We start from the raw sequence: 16716 nt of genomic DNA on the forward strand, positions 1-16716 counted from the left end.
CGTGTGGTCGTTGGAAGAGGAGGAGGTGCAATGATAAAATTTGTAGAGCTTGTGAGATAAGATAAAATTAGATACAGTCAAAACTGCCATAGCGACCCACTGTATTAAGCGACTCACTGTCGTATGTGACCATAAAAAGTTCCCCCAAGACGTTACTCTATATATTTTACCTGTATTAAATGACCACCTGTCTGACGCGACCAACGACCATGATTTTTACCTTTTCGTGTATTTTCACGAAATTTTATCTCTATTTAACGACTGTGCATTTTTCTATTACAACGTAATTATTACTTTCGATTTCGGTTGAGCCGACTATTCTGGGAATTATCACCCCTAACACTTTCGTTTTCAAACACACGACTATTCTGGGAATTATCGCCCCTAACACTTTCGTTTTAATACGCACAATTTGTAAGTGCCCTTTTGAACATATGATATGTGTGCCCTCTCTAGATCCTAGATTTAACACTATGTCACTGATGTTGTTTTTGTAACAAGCAGACAGATTAAATATTCATCCGCATTTGTGTATTGAGTTACTATGTCATGTGATAAGAAAAATAGAAATATCTTTCATAGCTTTCTTTTATAGGATATCAGTATATTAAGTGAAAAAGCAATTCCTATCAAATCAGCTATGGTCACTTAACGAAAAAGTATCTCTATCTATTCTGTTATGAAGTGAGGAGAAAGTGATCCCTATCTATTCTGCTATGAAGTGAGGAGAAAGTGATTTCTATCTATTCTGCTATGAAGTGAGGAGAAAGTGATCTCTATCTATTCTGCTATGAAGTGAGGAGAAAGTGATCTCTATCTTTCTGTTATGAAGTGAGGAGAAAGTGATTTCTATCTATTCTGCTATGAAGTGAGGAGAAAGTGATCTCTATCTTTCTGTTATGAAGTGAGGAGAAAGTGATCCCTATGTATTCTGTTATGAAGGAGAAAGTGATCCCTATCTATTCTGTTATGAAGCAGGGTTTGACATTTACTATTTTGAGCACTAGACCAGTTGGGCTACTTCAAATGATTTTTACTAAATCTGACTTTACATCCACTAGCCCCGACCAACTTTCCAGAAAAAAAACTCGATAGATTCTCCATATATATCTAAATACTTAATTCAAATTACAAACGTTAAGTTTAAACTACAACGTATTTAATTGTCTCAAACAAATATTTAATCTTATCATTCAATTTGATGCTTTTATTTTCAAACACATTTTCTGTTTCTTTAAATTCTACCCGTCACAGAAATTCTTTAGTCCATTTAGAATAAAATGACCTCAACCTTTCTTATTATTTCTAATTCATAACCCTGCTTCGTTTCTTCCCAACCCTTTCCTTTTTTTTCTCTTGGGACATCTTTCCTTGAGGACGAGAAGTCGTATTTGAATATAGAGACATTTCCGCACATATTTCAACAACTAAAAATGACTGTTTACAACATAATTTATTAATTTGATAAACACTTTCTTATGAGTATTTAATTAAATTAAACTGGTTTTTTTTTTTTTTTAAATAAAAATGAATTAAATTTATATCTATTTATCCGAAACATAACTTTACACACATATTAACATCAAGTAGATGTCGTAAAACATCACTTCCGACCGTGACTTATTTATTAGAACTAAAAATAGAGATTATGTCAACACGCAGTTCAAAATTGCTCTCAAACCATTTGCAGTTATTTTCCTAGTTAAGAATAAAATATCTTCTGGTTTAACCCTTTAACGCCCAGTGACGCCTTTTGACGCCTTTTATGTGCCGACGTGATTAAATTGGGGGCGTTTTGTTAATAATTGGAATACAATGAAACAAATCATATTTTCTAAAAGTAGAGTAAAAACTAAACAATTTTTCTACTCAAAGTTTTTCTGTGCGATGTTGGGAACTAGTCGAAAACATGCATTCAAAATCGCACATCGTTACCGGAAAGTAGGAAATTTAAGCCGAAATGACAAAAATTGTGTTATATTCTGTTAGTAAAATCTTTTCTAAAAAACAAAATATTTAAAAACGTATATCATATTCGGAAAGGTTGAAACAATTGCTTCATTTTTTCTTACGGTCATATTTAGGTACGGGCAAGTGTCATAGACCTATTAAATCTTCATAAAAGTAATGCATTTTATAAGTTAAACGATTTGACATTAGCGTGCGTGTGTATTGCGCAAATAGATTATATAACGATACATAACTATATTTACGTGGAAAAACTAAATAAATTTATAACGGTAAATCTGTGATTGGGTTTTAGTTTTTGTTTTATGAATTAGAACTACTGTTTTACAACCTAAATACAATGTACATTTATTTCCCTATGTAAGCGTGTCCGCCTTCAGCCTAGGTATACGTGTGTGAACAATGGCTAATAGTACCTTAACATTCACGGATTTTTCTTACGGATTCTTACGTATTCCACAAATCCATAAAAGTACACGGAATGTTACGATTTAGACATGGATACCAACGAGTGATTTACGAATGCTTGTGAATTGACTACGAGTCGGAGATCCGTAAGGACTCGTAAGAAAAATCCGTGAGTGTGAAGGTGGTATAATGCGCACAGAATTTGTGGGTTTTTTTTCTCTCTATCTTTTTCACATACATGTCCGCATTCAGCCTAAGTATATGTGTGTGAAAAATGGCTAAAGCGCACGGGATTTGTGGGTTTTTTTTCCTCTATATCTTTTTCACGTACATGCACCATATAATCTAGAAGAATAAAGTGTTGTTTACATTTGAGTGTCTCGCATGCATGAATTAAAAAAAAGGTATATATGTATATTTTCATTAGATGAATAGGCAATAAATATGATGTAGGCTATGGAACGGACTAAAATACATTTTTTATAAGTTAATCATTACGAGCAAGTTGTCAGTGTGTGCTAGATGTAAGTATGTATACTCATTTAAAAATGTTAGCGTTTAGATTATGATTTTTCCGTTTATTTGTAATAATAATCTGTTAGAATTTAAAGAAAAATAACTTCAGTACAAGTAAGTCAAATGAGTTGTTTTGACTAAATATTTTCATTTCTTGTTACGTTGTCATGACTGTAACATAAACAACGCATAATTTAATCATGGAGTATAGCGCTGAAAGCGATACAGGCTCAGTTTTGTTGTCCGTTGGGTCACCGTCAGACATTGGTGTAGATGACTACAGTTCTGAAAAAGTTTCTATAATAAGGACAATGAATCAGAATATATAGAAACACGGTCACCAGTGTACACTGGGCAGTCATTTGAGTGACATTACGGACGAGGATTTCTACTTCTAGTCGCATCAACTCCATAGCGTAAATATTGTAAAGTTCCATGAAGATGTTGGTCCTTCTCATGAACTTGACTCCTTATATGAGGGGGCGTACAGGGGGTGGTCCTCTCCCCCTCTCTTCCCCTGAATAGTGATGAATTGCATATTTCATATGGGTACTAAAGCGTATTGCATGCCAGTTTACTACCCATATGCACGGCAGCGATTATGATACATATAGATATAACAGGCTAACGCGATATTTGCAAATGTATTCTTTATATTCTGTATTCTTTAATTGTTTCTTTTATCTGTTAAAACACAATGGGCACGGCATTGAATACGTATAGCCGTTGATGCAGATTAGATGTGAAAAAGGAAAAACGAAGGAGTTATAAGAAAAGAAGTATAAGAACCTCCCCACTAAACCTCTTTCTCCTCTCCCATGCACCTCCTTCCTCTCATCCTGTCCGCCTCCTCTTATATCATGTATACTGTTACTTTCTGCTGATATTACCTCTTGTCAGTTTTGGGGAAATAGCAAAGGTTATAGATATGTAAGAAACAGAAAGCAGATCGAGTACAGGACAGCCTGACCCCAACTGGACCCCGACAAACGAAATGCGTATCTTTGATGGGAATTAACCAATTACCCGATATCAAAATATACAGAGACATATAATCATTTCTATGATATGTACTGGTCAGATGACAATGCATCGGTAATTTTTTAAAAATATTTTATGACAATGGCAACAATTTTGATAAAATTTCCGTTATTTGAAAAAACACCATAAAACACACACACACACATACACATGATTCTACAACATAGAATATTCATATATGTAAATACAAAATATTGCAAACATTTTGAATTATGTCAGAGAAAAAGTACGATTGTGTACGGTGCCGACGAAGACTCTCTGATCTACATATAGTACTAAATAGTGATGCTTTTAAAAGTACGCTTAAAATATTAGTAATGAATTATCACTACATGTAAAATCATGCAAGAAAATGTACTCTATTGATTGAATATTGTTTAATGTCCCTCTCGAGAATTTTTCACTCATATGGAAACTACTTTGTAAAAAGGGATTGTATTATGTACGGTACATACTCAGTACACAAAGACCTGCAGGATAACCGCATTACGACATGCAGGTATTTTATACAGGACAGGCACGTACATGTATGTTGCATAATTTTTCAACAGGGGGAGTGGAAGCCGGAAAAAATCCCTACACCACTGTCTAAATTTCTTGACGAGCATATAAAAATAAATAAATGGATACATGAATAGATAAACCAAAAACATAAAAAAGTTCTTCTTTAGGACAATCAGCACTTAAATTCTCCAAACTCGGGGTGGGGATGCGGGAGTAACGTGCAACCTTTGAAAAATTCCGAAAATAAATTTTAAATTCAGGTTTGTGACATGTATTAGCACCGACTCATAAATAATCCCAAACTTCGACTTCTTAAAAAGGGGGAGGGGTTGTGCACCTTTCAATACATGTACACAAGTTCAATTCATAACTTCGACTTTACATTTTTATATTTCAATACTATTATAAAATATGGGAAGGGTCACCAAATATATCTTTTAACATTAAAAGGTGTTGAGAAAAGTTGGGGGATGGCAACACCCTCTCCCCCTATTCTACGTGCCTGCAGGAAACACGTTTTATGTTCTATGGTTGAACACCCCAGGTACCGTGAAACCTCACAGGCATTACTCTCTAATGTGATTTCTCACTAGACGTTGCCCAGTGTCTGATCGGAAACTTCTTCAGTCCGATGAGAAAACGGCTTGAATGTGAGACACATCAGCGAAAAAAGTGTCGGTGCCGATGGTGTAGTTTTCTATGCGTGATCGAGGCGAGACAGTGTACGCATTATTTTTATAATATAAATAGAAAAAATTCAGTAACAATTAATTTAGATCATATAACGCTGTAAATATATGGTACACTGTTTTATCATGAAATATTCACCGTCGCAAACCACGCCTAATGTACATACGTACGGTACTCCCGGACTTAGTAAGCGTGACTTGCGCGGATGCAATGTACATGTATTTGGCTTATTGTATTATAAACGAACTAAGCTATTGACGCATTTATGATCTACTGAACAATATTATATTAGAATTTGGAGAGTAAAGGTATTTAATTTCTATAGGCATATGGTTGTATGTATTGTAGGTTTATAAATCTTGCATGTATATTTGAACTTGTACTGCTAGTTTTCATGATATCATTACGTACATGACGTAAATATTGTGATAGTTTATTGAACAATTTTTCTATTTCACGGGAAGAAAAGGATGAAAAACTCATTTTAGCGATTTATGGGTTATCGTGTTCCCATGGCAACCATAACATCAGATCATACTACATAATTCAAAACTTAGTGTAGCAGTTTACTGGTCAATTTGTATTTTCATGTGAAGGAAGGAATGAAAAATCAACAACAAAAATGTACCAGAAAAAAACCAACAACATATTTTTGTCATTCATGGACTCATTTAGTTGCCATGGTAACTGTAAAAATTCGTTACACTGCATAATTAGAAACTTACTTTTTCATTTTGAAATTTTTATGAGTTATATTCTAAAAATATGTGTAGAGAAAGTTTTAATTTTCATTAAAAATTTTCTTCAAGTTTTAAGGAACATTTTACAATAATTACAGGCAGTCTACTGTAACTTTTGCGCATCTTGTACTTCAATGTTTATGTACATGTATAATTATATTTACAATAAATGACACTTAATTTCATGAATGCATGTAATACATGTATATGAATACAACTATTCCTAAAATTTATTTAAATGATGGCTGATAAACATTCAATTTGTGTGTTTTAGGTGACGAAACTGGTGAAAAAACACATTTTTGGGGATCTGTGGGGTATTTTTGTTGTCATGGCAACCGTTACAGCACATTTTAGTGCATAATTAAAATCTTCAAGATTTTTCCTTTCAGAATATGCATAGGTTATATTACGAAAATGTGACTAGAAAATGCTTTAATTTCAATTTGAAATATTTGTATCTGCTTTGAAGGAAAACTCGAAAATTTCTGGTAGTTAAAGGGTTAAAGTAAAGTCTCTTGTTTATTTTTTTAACACGACCAGTCGGACTAGTAAATCAACATTTTACCCAAACGGACCTATCATTTAGTCGGTCGGTCAGACATGTCTTAGTGTCAAACCCTGTGAAGTGAGGAGAAAGTGATCCCTATCTATTCTGTTATGAAGGAGAAAGTGATTTCTATCTATTCTGTTAGGAAGTGAGGAGAAAGTGATTTCTATCTCTTCTGTTATGAAGGAGAAAGTGACCCCTATGCATTCTGTTATGAAGGAGAAAGTGATCCCTATGTATTCTGTCACACTGTGTAGACTGACCTCTTCATTAAGATACATTAGGAGAAGTGCTGCGATTTCACTCATTCCTTGACAGTACCCGACCTCCGTGTTATACGTCGAATAGGCTGCTAAGACATGGAACAGGGCTTTTTGTCTAGAGAACATTAAAAAAATCATCATTACATCTAATAAAGAAAAAAAATGAAAAAACATTTCTACAACAAGAGACGCATGGGCCACATTGCTCACCTGAGCCACCTTTGCCCTGCCATTGTTCAGCTGTTGTGATATCCCCCCCCCCTTTGCCCTGCCATTGTTCAGCTGTTGTGATATCCCCCCCCCCCCCCCTTTGCCCTGCCATTGTTCAGCTGTTGTGATATTTTAAACAATTTTTTTTTATCAATCTTTAATTCCATGAAAACTTTGATCCCATATTGTGGCCCCAACGGATCACAACATAACTGAAAATGAATTCACATAACACAGAGATGCCTCATGATAGGTCTTTTTGTAAAAAATGTATATACAAATTATGAAAATCAATAGATTTTTAAAAAGATTTTCCCCATATATCAGCATATAACAGTTTGATCCTCCATTGTGGTTACACCCTAACCCCAGGGAAACATGAATTGCACAAACTTGGATCTAATCTATGTCAGGAAGCTTTCATGAAAATTTGAACTTTTCTGGCCTAGTGGTTTTTGGAGAATATTTTTGTATATTTTTCCTATATACTCAAATGTAATATTTCCCCCTATATACTCCAATGTAAACTTTAATTGATCCCCCATTGTTGGCCCCACCCTACCCCTAGGGGCCATGATTTGAAGAAACTTGGAATCTGCACTATGTCATGAAGATTTCATGTAAATTTGACCTTTTCTGGCCCAGTGGTTCTAGAGAAAAAGATTTTTAAAGATTTTCCCCCATATATTTTCATGTAAAACGATCCCCTATTGTGGCCCCACCCCTACCCCTTGGGGTCAGGATTTGAACAAACTTGAATTTGCTTTATATCAATAAGCTTTCATGTAAATTTCAACTTTTCTGGCCCAGTGTTTCTTGAGAAGACTTTTAAAATGACCCCACCCATTTTTGCATTTTCGTTATTATCTCCCCTTTGAACAGGGCATGGCCCTTCATTTGTTCAAACTTGAATCCCCTTCACCCATGGATGATGTGTGCTCTTGTGGTTCTGGAGAAGATGAAAATATTAAAAGTTTACAGACAGACAACAGGTGATCTGATTTAGCTCTCTTGAGCTTTCAGCTCAGGTGAGGTAAAAAATGAATGCAGTCTTTAGCAATGGATTTATTTAATGCATACTCTAAAGTTAAAGTTTACATTAAGTCCCACAATATTTTACCAATACATGTCATATAATGCACTTTTCCCACACTATCATCAATCATTACTCACTTGACGCCGTATCTTTCACGGAACATAATATGATTTCTATATGTTCTGTTGACATCTATATCAATCTGACGTATGTGTGGAGACTTTTTCCTAGCTCGGTTTCTCATTGCCTGAAGAGAATATTAAATATCCATTTAAACTATAGCATTGACATCTTATGGTAAATTGTCCAACATAGTTTTTCAATATTTACAAATCAGATTTACATGTATATAATTTTTTTTTATAGCATTCAAACAAAGTACACAATTCATCTTCAACAAATGGCCCACAGGCCTTATCAGTCACCTGAGTTAAAAGTATCATTAGCCCCAAGGGCTGTGAAATCTATACTAATTTTCCAGTTCTGCATATCTAAGCAAGATTCCGATATTCAGCAGCAATATACAACAAGATATGTTCTTCAAGCACAAATGCCCCCAAAAGTGCCAATACTGATGAAAGACTTTTACATAATAAACGGTATGTTATATTAACACTATAAGACTGGTTTGGACCTGTCTTGCAGTAAAAATCCTATGATTGCAAAATTCACCATTTTTTGGTATGCTAGAGTACCCGTAAATCACCCCCCTAAGCCAATTTGCGTCAGAGCAACGGCCTGTGCGTGAAAATTAATAAACTAACATTTTCATCAACTTTAGTAACAAATTAGCTGTCATGTGTATCAATAATCTGTTTACAATTATATCTTGTGAAATTTCTACTGCCAGATTTAAAATGGAGGATTCTATGTTTACCAAATGACGTTATATCCTATTTTTGTCCTCTGGAATTTTATAAAGGCCAAGTCAATTTTATTTTGTTTTTCTTGTGATTTTTTTCAATAAAAGGCAAAATAAAAACATCAAAGAATGAAATAAATCTTCTTGAGGGTATATTTTGCAAACTTTATGAGATGAATATGTAAACACTTAATAATATTGACTATGTAAACACTTAATAATATTGACTATGTAAACACTTAATAATATTGACTATGTAAGTTGTGAACGCTAATGAACGCTTAGGGAATGAACGCTAATTGATCAAAAATTGCATAAGTGGAAAAAAATAATATAAAACTTGAAACAATTTTTTTTTTTTCATTTAAAAAATCTATATTACATGTAATTAATGTATTTTGAATTGCGAAGAGAACATAAGAAGTCATGTCCTCTCCTAATGATCTTTTTTCAGCACATGATCCCAACTTTCCCCAGCCCCACTGTGAGCACCAGTCACATTTGATCAACTTGTCTAATAAAAGCGCTTGTGTGATTCAGACTTACAGACACTAAAATAAATATAATGACGGTGCATTCAATCGGGAGTTGATTTTACAAAATTGCCATTAAGACAAGGTGAAAAAAAAAACTTAAGGAAAAAACGAATATGGTGGTGATCTTTGATTAATTGATTGCATTACTTGTTTAAAACCCATTTCTTCAGAAAAGTCATGATGTAGTTTTTGTTTCTTTCGTCGACATTCGATATTAATAAAAATTACCGAATAGAGAAACAATTCGAAACGTACATGCTGCCCAAGAAAACTGTGGGGACGATTTTAGGGGACGAATTTAGGGGTTACGAAGATACATGTACATCCTTCTCTACTTTTTTCCCTAAATAAACATTTATTTTTTATACATATATCAGCAAAATTAAAGAAGTCTTTTTAAATGATAAATACAATAATTACTATAATAATTTTGGCCCCACCCTGGAACCAAAACCCCTACCCCTGAGATCATGAAATTTTACAATTTTGGTAAAGGACTCTCTGCTCCTTCTAGATATCAATTTAATCTTATTTTAGTATTAATACCAAAAAGGACGATAATTATTTAAACGTTTTACACATTAACACTATATAGCATACACAAAGTTTGGCCCTGACCTGGAGTCAGAATCTCTACCCTGAAGATCATAAAATTTACAATTTTGGTAGAGGCATGGCTATGCATTTAGTTTTTCTTACAAATGTGCAGTTGTAGAGAAGATTATTGAAGATTGATAAATTTTTGGTAGTTTTTGCCCTAGCCCTTAAAGACCCAGGGGTGCAGTAGTCCTAATATTACAATTTATGCCCCCTTGTTCCAAGGATGCTTCGATCATATTAAAGAAGTAGGTACAGTTTCTAAAGTCATTTGGCCCAAAATATTGATGATTTCACTTGGAGCTCAAACCCTGGCATTCAAATAAGGAATAGATTAGTAAACCCCAAATCCACTCAGTTTGATCAGCAAAATGATTTGTGTCATATGATGAGAGCTAGAAGTTGGCATAAAATTGCAAAAATGCCATTTCCAATGAAAATATCCACTAATTCAGGTGATTTTCCTTTCAGAAAACATACAACGCATGCGTCAAGCAAATTCATATTCAAGTATGTTTTTCATCTAAAAATAATACACAATGTATATCACTTTCATTTTGCTCGACAATACGCACATCTTTTCCTGAGCAATAATCTGTATGACATTTGACAGTTTTCAGGCTTATTTTGAAAAAAAGGCGGGAAATGTCTTATTCATGATGTCATAATGCTATCCAATTAGGAATATCATTCTGATTTTGTTGACATAGTATACCTGGCATATATTTTACTTTCTTAAAACGCTGATTAAGGTTAATTCCAGACACATTTTATAAAGAGAAATTCTTTGGCCTTTTTATGTATACAATCGTACCTTGTTCTTTGAAAAGAATTGGAATGGTAGTTATCAAGAAGTTAAAAATGTTCAATTGATAACTCACGATGGATGACGAACAAAGATGGGTGTACATTGCAATAGGTCACCAGAGTTACTCAGGTGACCTAAAAAAAACAACAACAAAAAGTTTAAAATTTTTCTATACCAGTAAAGAGTTATTGCCCTACATACCATGTATACACCATTCTGTTCCTCTCGGGTTTTATGGATAGACAGAATCCTGGCCCAAACCAGTCCTCTTAAACTTGCAGGAATTCCCTTATATATCCTTCTCACAATCTGTCACAAAGAGATCACATATGATTAAATGATACAATCCTTAATCTAACTTACAAGTAGAATCCTATTGACACTCATTTTAAAATATCAATAAACCAAATTAAATGCATGAACTGTTACCCATTGTAAATTTTTCTCTTGAAGAACTTTTATTCAGATTTCATCACTTTATAAAGCAATTCTACATCCTAATAAACCATCAAATATTCACAATTCTTTAGCATTTTTTACTACAGAGCAAGCATTGAAATTAATGGTTGTTCAATTGCCCTGGACAAGTGAAATTCGCTTTTGGTCAAGTGACAATGCAGACATGTTTGCCCAAGTGGGCAAATGATAATTTAGTTATTTACAAACAATTTCATAAATTTCTGATCGATATAATATAAAGCACATCATACATTGATACAGAGTCAAAATGAGAGAAGAATATCCATGTCATTTATTGTAATTTCAACTCAGTTTCTGGTATCAATTGATCTTCAAGTTAGTTCAGTCTTTAATGGAAATTACTTGAGATATTTTCTTTCATTTAGTGAGGTATATGACATTAGGAACAAGATGCCCATGGGCCACATCACTCACCTGAGCCACCTTGGCCCTGCCATTGTTCAAGGTCAACACCGAAGTATAACAAGGTCTTGCCATAAAATGATATATATACAATCATGAAAGCCCTACCTTAAATAGTTCAGATATTTTAAAATGGGTCAGGTTTATTTTTAACGTCAAACTTAAAGGTCAAAAGATCAATCGCCATTGTGTCATGTCTTGCCATATCAAAGAATCTCTATACAAAATACAAAAGCCCTACCTAAAATAGTTCCTGATATACTATGGTTATTGCTATAAGTAGCAAATCGTGTTGATTTCTGGTATTTATGTCCGAGTAATAAATAAATAAATTATAAATAATTTTATAAATTGCAATAAATTCGGGGGGAAAAAATTCATTTTAATCTATATCACATATCGTTTTAACATATGACTGTGCAGATCCAATACGAATGGGATGTAGCTATTGTGTTGTAGCTAAAGAACTTACTAGTATTGCATGAAAAAGATGGATTTAAATAAATGTTTATTGTGTACAAACTCTTAGCTAGCACAATGAACACTATTTTTTATATGTAGCACTACTACATATATATAGTGGAACCTCATTTATACATTTATGGTTTATCATTACGTTGGAATTTTAAAGTTCAAAACCATTTCTTAACATAACTATATAAAATATACATGAAGTGAAGTACATTTCCTAGTCTATTAGGAGATTAGTGATGCTTGATTGATCACAGATCTAGTGGGGTCCACTCCCTAGTATTGAAAGCCATTGATAAACAATTATTCAAAAATAGTGTTTAATTAAAAATTGCACTTCGTTAAACTCTGTAAAATTTACTTCAACAACCAGCTTGGGCATCCACAAACAGCTTGGATATTAGATAAAACAAAATATAGACTACAGTCCCTCCCTGACATCCTAAACAAACACTGTATTGCTGGTGTGATCACTGGGATTTCCATGCTGGTAAATAAAGTTGAGGCACACTGATCACAAATTAAAAAGTAGTACCAGCACAAGACATACAACATTTGTACATATAGCATCTCACACGGGTGTAGACTTCCAATTTAATAAACCAGGAACGTAAAAACAAGGTTCCAGCTAGAAAATTAACTGCACTTTGAGATTAAGCAGGGAAAATTAGGGTTTGGGACTTTGAAGACATTTCAACATAAACTGCCTTTAGTGGGGTAGGGTAATCTGATCAGGAGTCGAACTTCACTGCTTGTTGAAGTTTTTTAACAGCTTGTTATCGATTCAATAATAAAGGAATGATAGACAACTCTTGCTTATCTCACTTGTTTTTCATTCAACCAATAGTTAGAGTTACCCTTCTTTAAAACACTCCTTTTGTTAAGAAGTTTGAAGTGCCGGGAATTTTTAATAAGGTATGTAGTGTGTTTTTCTTTATCGTATTTTGAAAAATCTATTTGGTTTCATAACTCCACTTATCAATATTTAAACAGAGGGATAAAATAAATTAGCTTCTTTGAATAAATTGTATATTCTTTTAGATAGTTTTCTTAAGTTTTGGACACATAAGGCTAAAAAATATTAATGTTTAGTTTCTCAAGCACTTTTTTTTTTTTTAAATGAGGCAGGCAGGTTTTTCTTTCTTTCTTCTTCTCCAAATCAAGCTTTTTTAAAATACTAAATCATATTCATACGCCATACAATCAGAGTCCCAAATATTCAATATGTTTTATTTTATTAAAAAACACAACGAACACGCTCTCCAAGATTTTGTGTTTTTATATGAACTCAAAACAGAGCAAACCAGTGTGATTAAAGCAAGTATTCATTTCACCATGAAAAGTAATGTTTTCTGGGGGGTTTTAAAGACCCAAATAAAATACCATATGGTTTCTTCACGGATCACTGGATGTGGGCGGAGCTCATCTATGGTCATTGTTATTTACCTGGCCAAGAGATCAGGGTGCTGTGTATACTTTTGATGTACACAGGAAGGGTCTCAGGGCCATCTGCAGTGTTTCTGTGGTCATAGTGTTTGTATAATGGCTGTATCCCTATGGCTAGATGACACACAGTCTACACCACCCCCTCTTTCTCTTTTACTCTCAGTCATTGGCTAAATGAATAATTTCTTTTATAAATATAGAGCTATCATAAATTGATAATATAAATTATTTCAATGAGTTTTAGAAATTAATGGGCAAATTATTGTTTGATTTCTGATTGTTTAATTTATAATACATGTAACTATATAGAGGGGGAAAATTAAAATTATATTAAAATTGTGTTGATCAGCGGTCTTTTTAAAAACAATTGAATTACGAGAAAATAGCAGTTGTGTACAGGTCAATGCTATCAAAACTCTATAATACAGGGCTTCCTCAAGATCTAAAGAATGCCTGCAGGTACTGGCTGTTATTGTTATCAAAACACCTCTCTGGGGTAGCTCTAGACCACAGTTTCTGCAGATGTCACTCCACCCGAGATCTATTGTTAAATGTTTGATTGACAGATGGCTAACAATTTGGGGGTGTTAACTTAAAGTTGGGTCTTTAAGTTCAAGAGCATCTTCAATGTTGCGTTTTCGCTTCAGTGGAACACTTTTAATAACAGAGCATTCTGGGCTAACAGGATACGCCCCACTCTCTCTCACGTAGTTTTAAGAGTTCTTGCCACAAATCTTTAAATCATCCTGAACTTTAATACGGTACTTCAAGTGCCATATCACAGGTTACATTGCATCTCACAAAGCATTTGTCGAGAAGCATGTTGATTCTTGGAGTGCGATTGTCCATTGTCTTGAGGTCTTGAAGATTGGAACCACAAGAGTACTGGTATAGACCTAGAATCTCCTTTTATTTACACGGATACGACCAGTCCCCACGGTCTACGTGTCCCTTCACGATGCTGTTAAAAAGATCATCGCTGGTACAAAACTCACTGAGCCCCCAAATTATAGAGGGCAAAGCCCTCTCATGGACCGAAGAGCATAGCTTTCCCTACAGGTAACACGCATATACATGTTTAAAAGTTAAATATAGAAAACTAATGAAAAATTAAACCAAGTCTATGGAACTTAAAAATTTTAGTCCCAATGACGGCGATTCGAATATTAGCGTGTGGACATGTATTTCTCCATTTTGAATCTCGTGTACTCAAGTTCACGTCTTTCTGAGATGTTATATAAAATCTGTAAAAGCATGTAAATCTTATTTTCATATATATATTAATCATATATAATCAATTCTCGATTAACGCAATTGTACCATGTCTCCTATCTTTGTGAATTTGCTAAACACAGACACTGGACATGATGTCACAATGCACTGTTTACATCAAATGTGTTTTGTTTCCTGCGTTCAATGAATAGGCGGATCAAACAGTGCTAACTTTGGGATATGGTTTTTTTTTTTTTTTTAGTTTGTTCCTGTTATGGATATAGATCTAGATGCAAATACTTTTGCTTCGCCCTCAAAAATGGTCACGCCATAAGACATATTACTCCATGGAAAGATAACATGGGGTACATACACAATTTGTGCAGACAACAATGTCATTCTGGATCAAATCTTCATAGTATATCAGACTATATCACCACGAGACTAGCAGTTGATTATAACCCGCCATGTTGTTTACACGCTTTGAAATATGTCTTAGTCATTTGGATGTTTAGTTTTGGCCAGGTATTTTTAAAACCGGAAACAGTTACATGTAAGTATAAAAATTCTGGAAAATACGTAAAAAAAATAAATAAAAAATTTTAAATGCGAGATTTAATTTAGGAATGCGGCGGTGCCTGAGAAATTAAATACTAATTTTTTTTTTTTGCTTAATCTACTAATAAATCACTTAAATTCATTTAAGATATGCAGTATGACATGGAGTCAAACACCAAAAATGATCGAAAGTCGAAAAGTGTTTGACTCCAGATACAACAATTAAAATCCATGGAAATATACACCCAATTCATTAATTTTGAAAGTGTATCTTCTGGGTTTTTAATCATTTCCTATATTTTTATCGACATGAAGTTATGAATTGAACATGTGTATTTCAGATATCTGGAGTTTTTGAAATTTTATATACATGTATAGGGAATATGGCCGGGACCACCAATTGCATTCAACATAAGTAGCGTATTCAAAATAATTTGTATGCGAGATACTGATGTTCACCTGTATTTTGATTGTTGAATAACTATTATACAAATAGGAGAAGAGATTATTTTGAATAGTTGTCAGCAAGGCAAGTCAGTCATCATGTTTTAAGATTCTCAAAAGTACCAAAGACAAGGCAAAAAGACCATACAAATGAGAGCTGGCCTTTGTTGAATCATGGAGACTTGATTGATATACATGGGCATCAGGTTTGCCCTATTTCTAAAAGATTTACAGATATTACCACAGTTATGTCATTAAATTGTATATCAAAAATTTAACTAGCTTCTTTCCAAATGAATTTAAGCAATAGTTGCTTGGACAAGTAAATTTCAGAATTCTGAAAAACAAAGTGACATTGAAGTTATGATGTCAGCAACTGAGTTACGGTAAATGTGGTGTACCTGGTTTATCGCAATTCACCTTTGAATTAGAACGCTTTGGCCAATATAGTATTGCGTTGTATGACGACACAATTGAATCTGTTTGTAATACAATTGCGAAATGCAACAGAAACTCTCATTGGTCCATATGTATAAGTCCGCCCAAATTCCCTTATACGGGAGTAGTCAGCATTTGAAAACATGACGGCCAGATGCTAGATGGAAAAAAAACTTCAAAGGAAGAAACAGAAAAAGTTGTATTCTTGTGTTGTTGTCTCATAAATTTAATATAAAAAAAATTCCTAACATATTTTCCTACTATACTTGTGTCCAAACATACCTTCAAATATTTATTAAAGCCCCATACGACCCCAAAACTCGATCACAGCTTTTGATGATTTTGTTCGTAGACGTAGCCATGTTAGGTAGCCAGTCAATTCGAATCCCGGTTCATTTCCATATTGGCACAATAGCGTCTAGATGTGTACTAATACCCCACAAATATTTTATCTAAATTGTTTAAATAATATACCACCCCAGTCCTATTAAATGATAATTATTCAAATAGCTAAACTCACGGCAGTGCAGCTTTCA

At 33.8% G+C, this 16716-nt stretch overlaps 1 protein-coding gene across 17 annotated transcripts in view; it reads right to left on the bottom strand.

The window, feature by feature from the left end:
• Positions 1-16716, bottom strand: part of LOC125673309 (USP6 N-terminal-like protein) — a 70488-nt gene that overhangs the window by 16109 nt on the left and 37663 nt on the right. For all 17 annotated transcript variants that reach the window (XM_056158106.1, XM_048909841.2, XM_056158111.1 and 14 more), the window contains 3 exons: positions 10931-11038; positions 8064-8173; positions 6681-6795 (listed from right to left, as the gene is read on the bottom strand). In XM_056158106.1, the coding sequence (XP_056014081.1) occupies positions 6681-6795; positions 8064-8173; positions 10931-11038 (333 nt within the window). The remainder of the gene's footprint in view (positions 1-6680; positions 6796-8063; positions 8174-10930; positions 11039-16716) is intronic.

Source organism: Ostrea edulis, chromosome 3 (genome assembly GCF_947568905.1).
Source record: "Ostrea edulis chromosome 3, xbOstEdul1.1, whole genome shotgun sequence".
Taxonomy (NCBI): domain Eukaryota; kingdom Metazoa; phylum Mollusca; class Bivalvia; order Ostreida; family Ostreidae; genus Ostrea; species Ostrea edulis.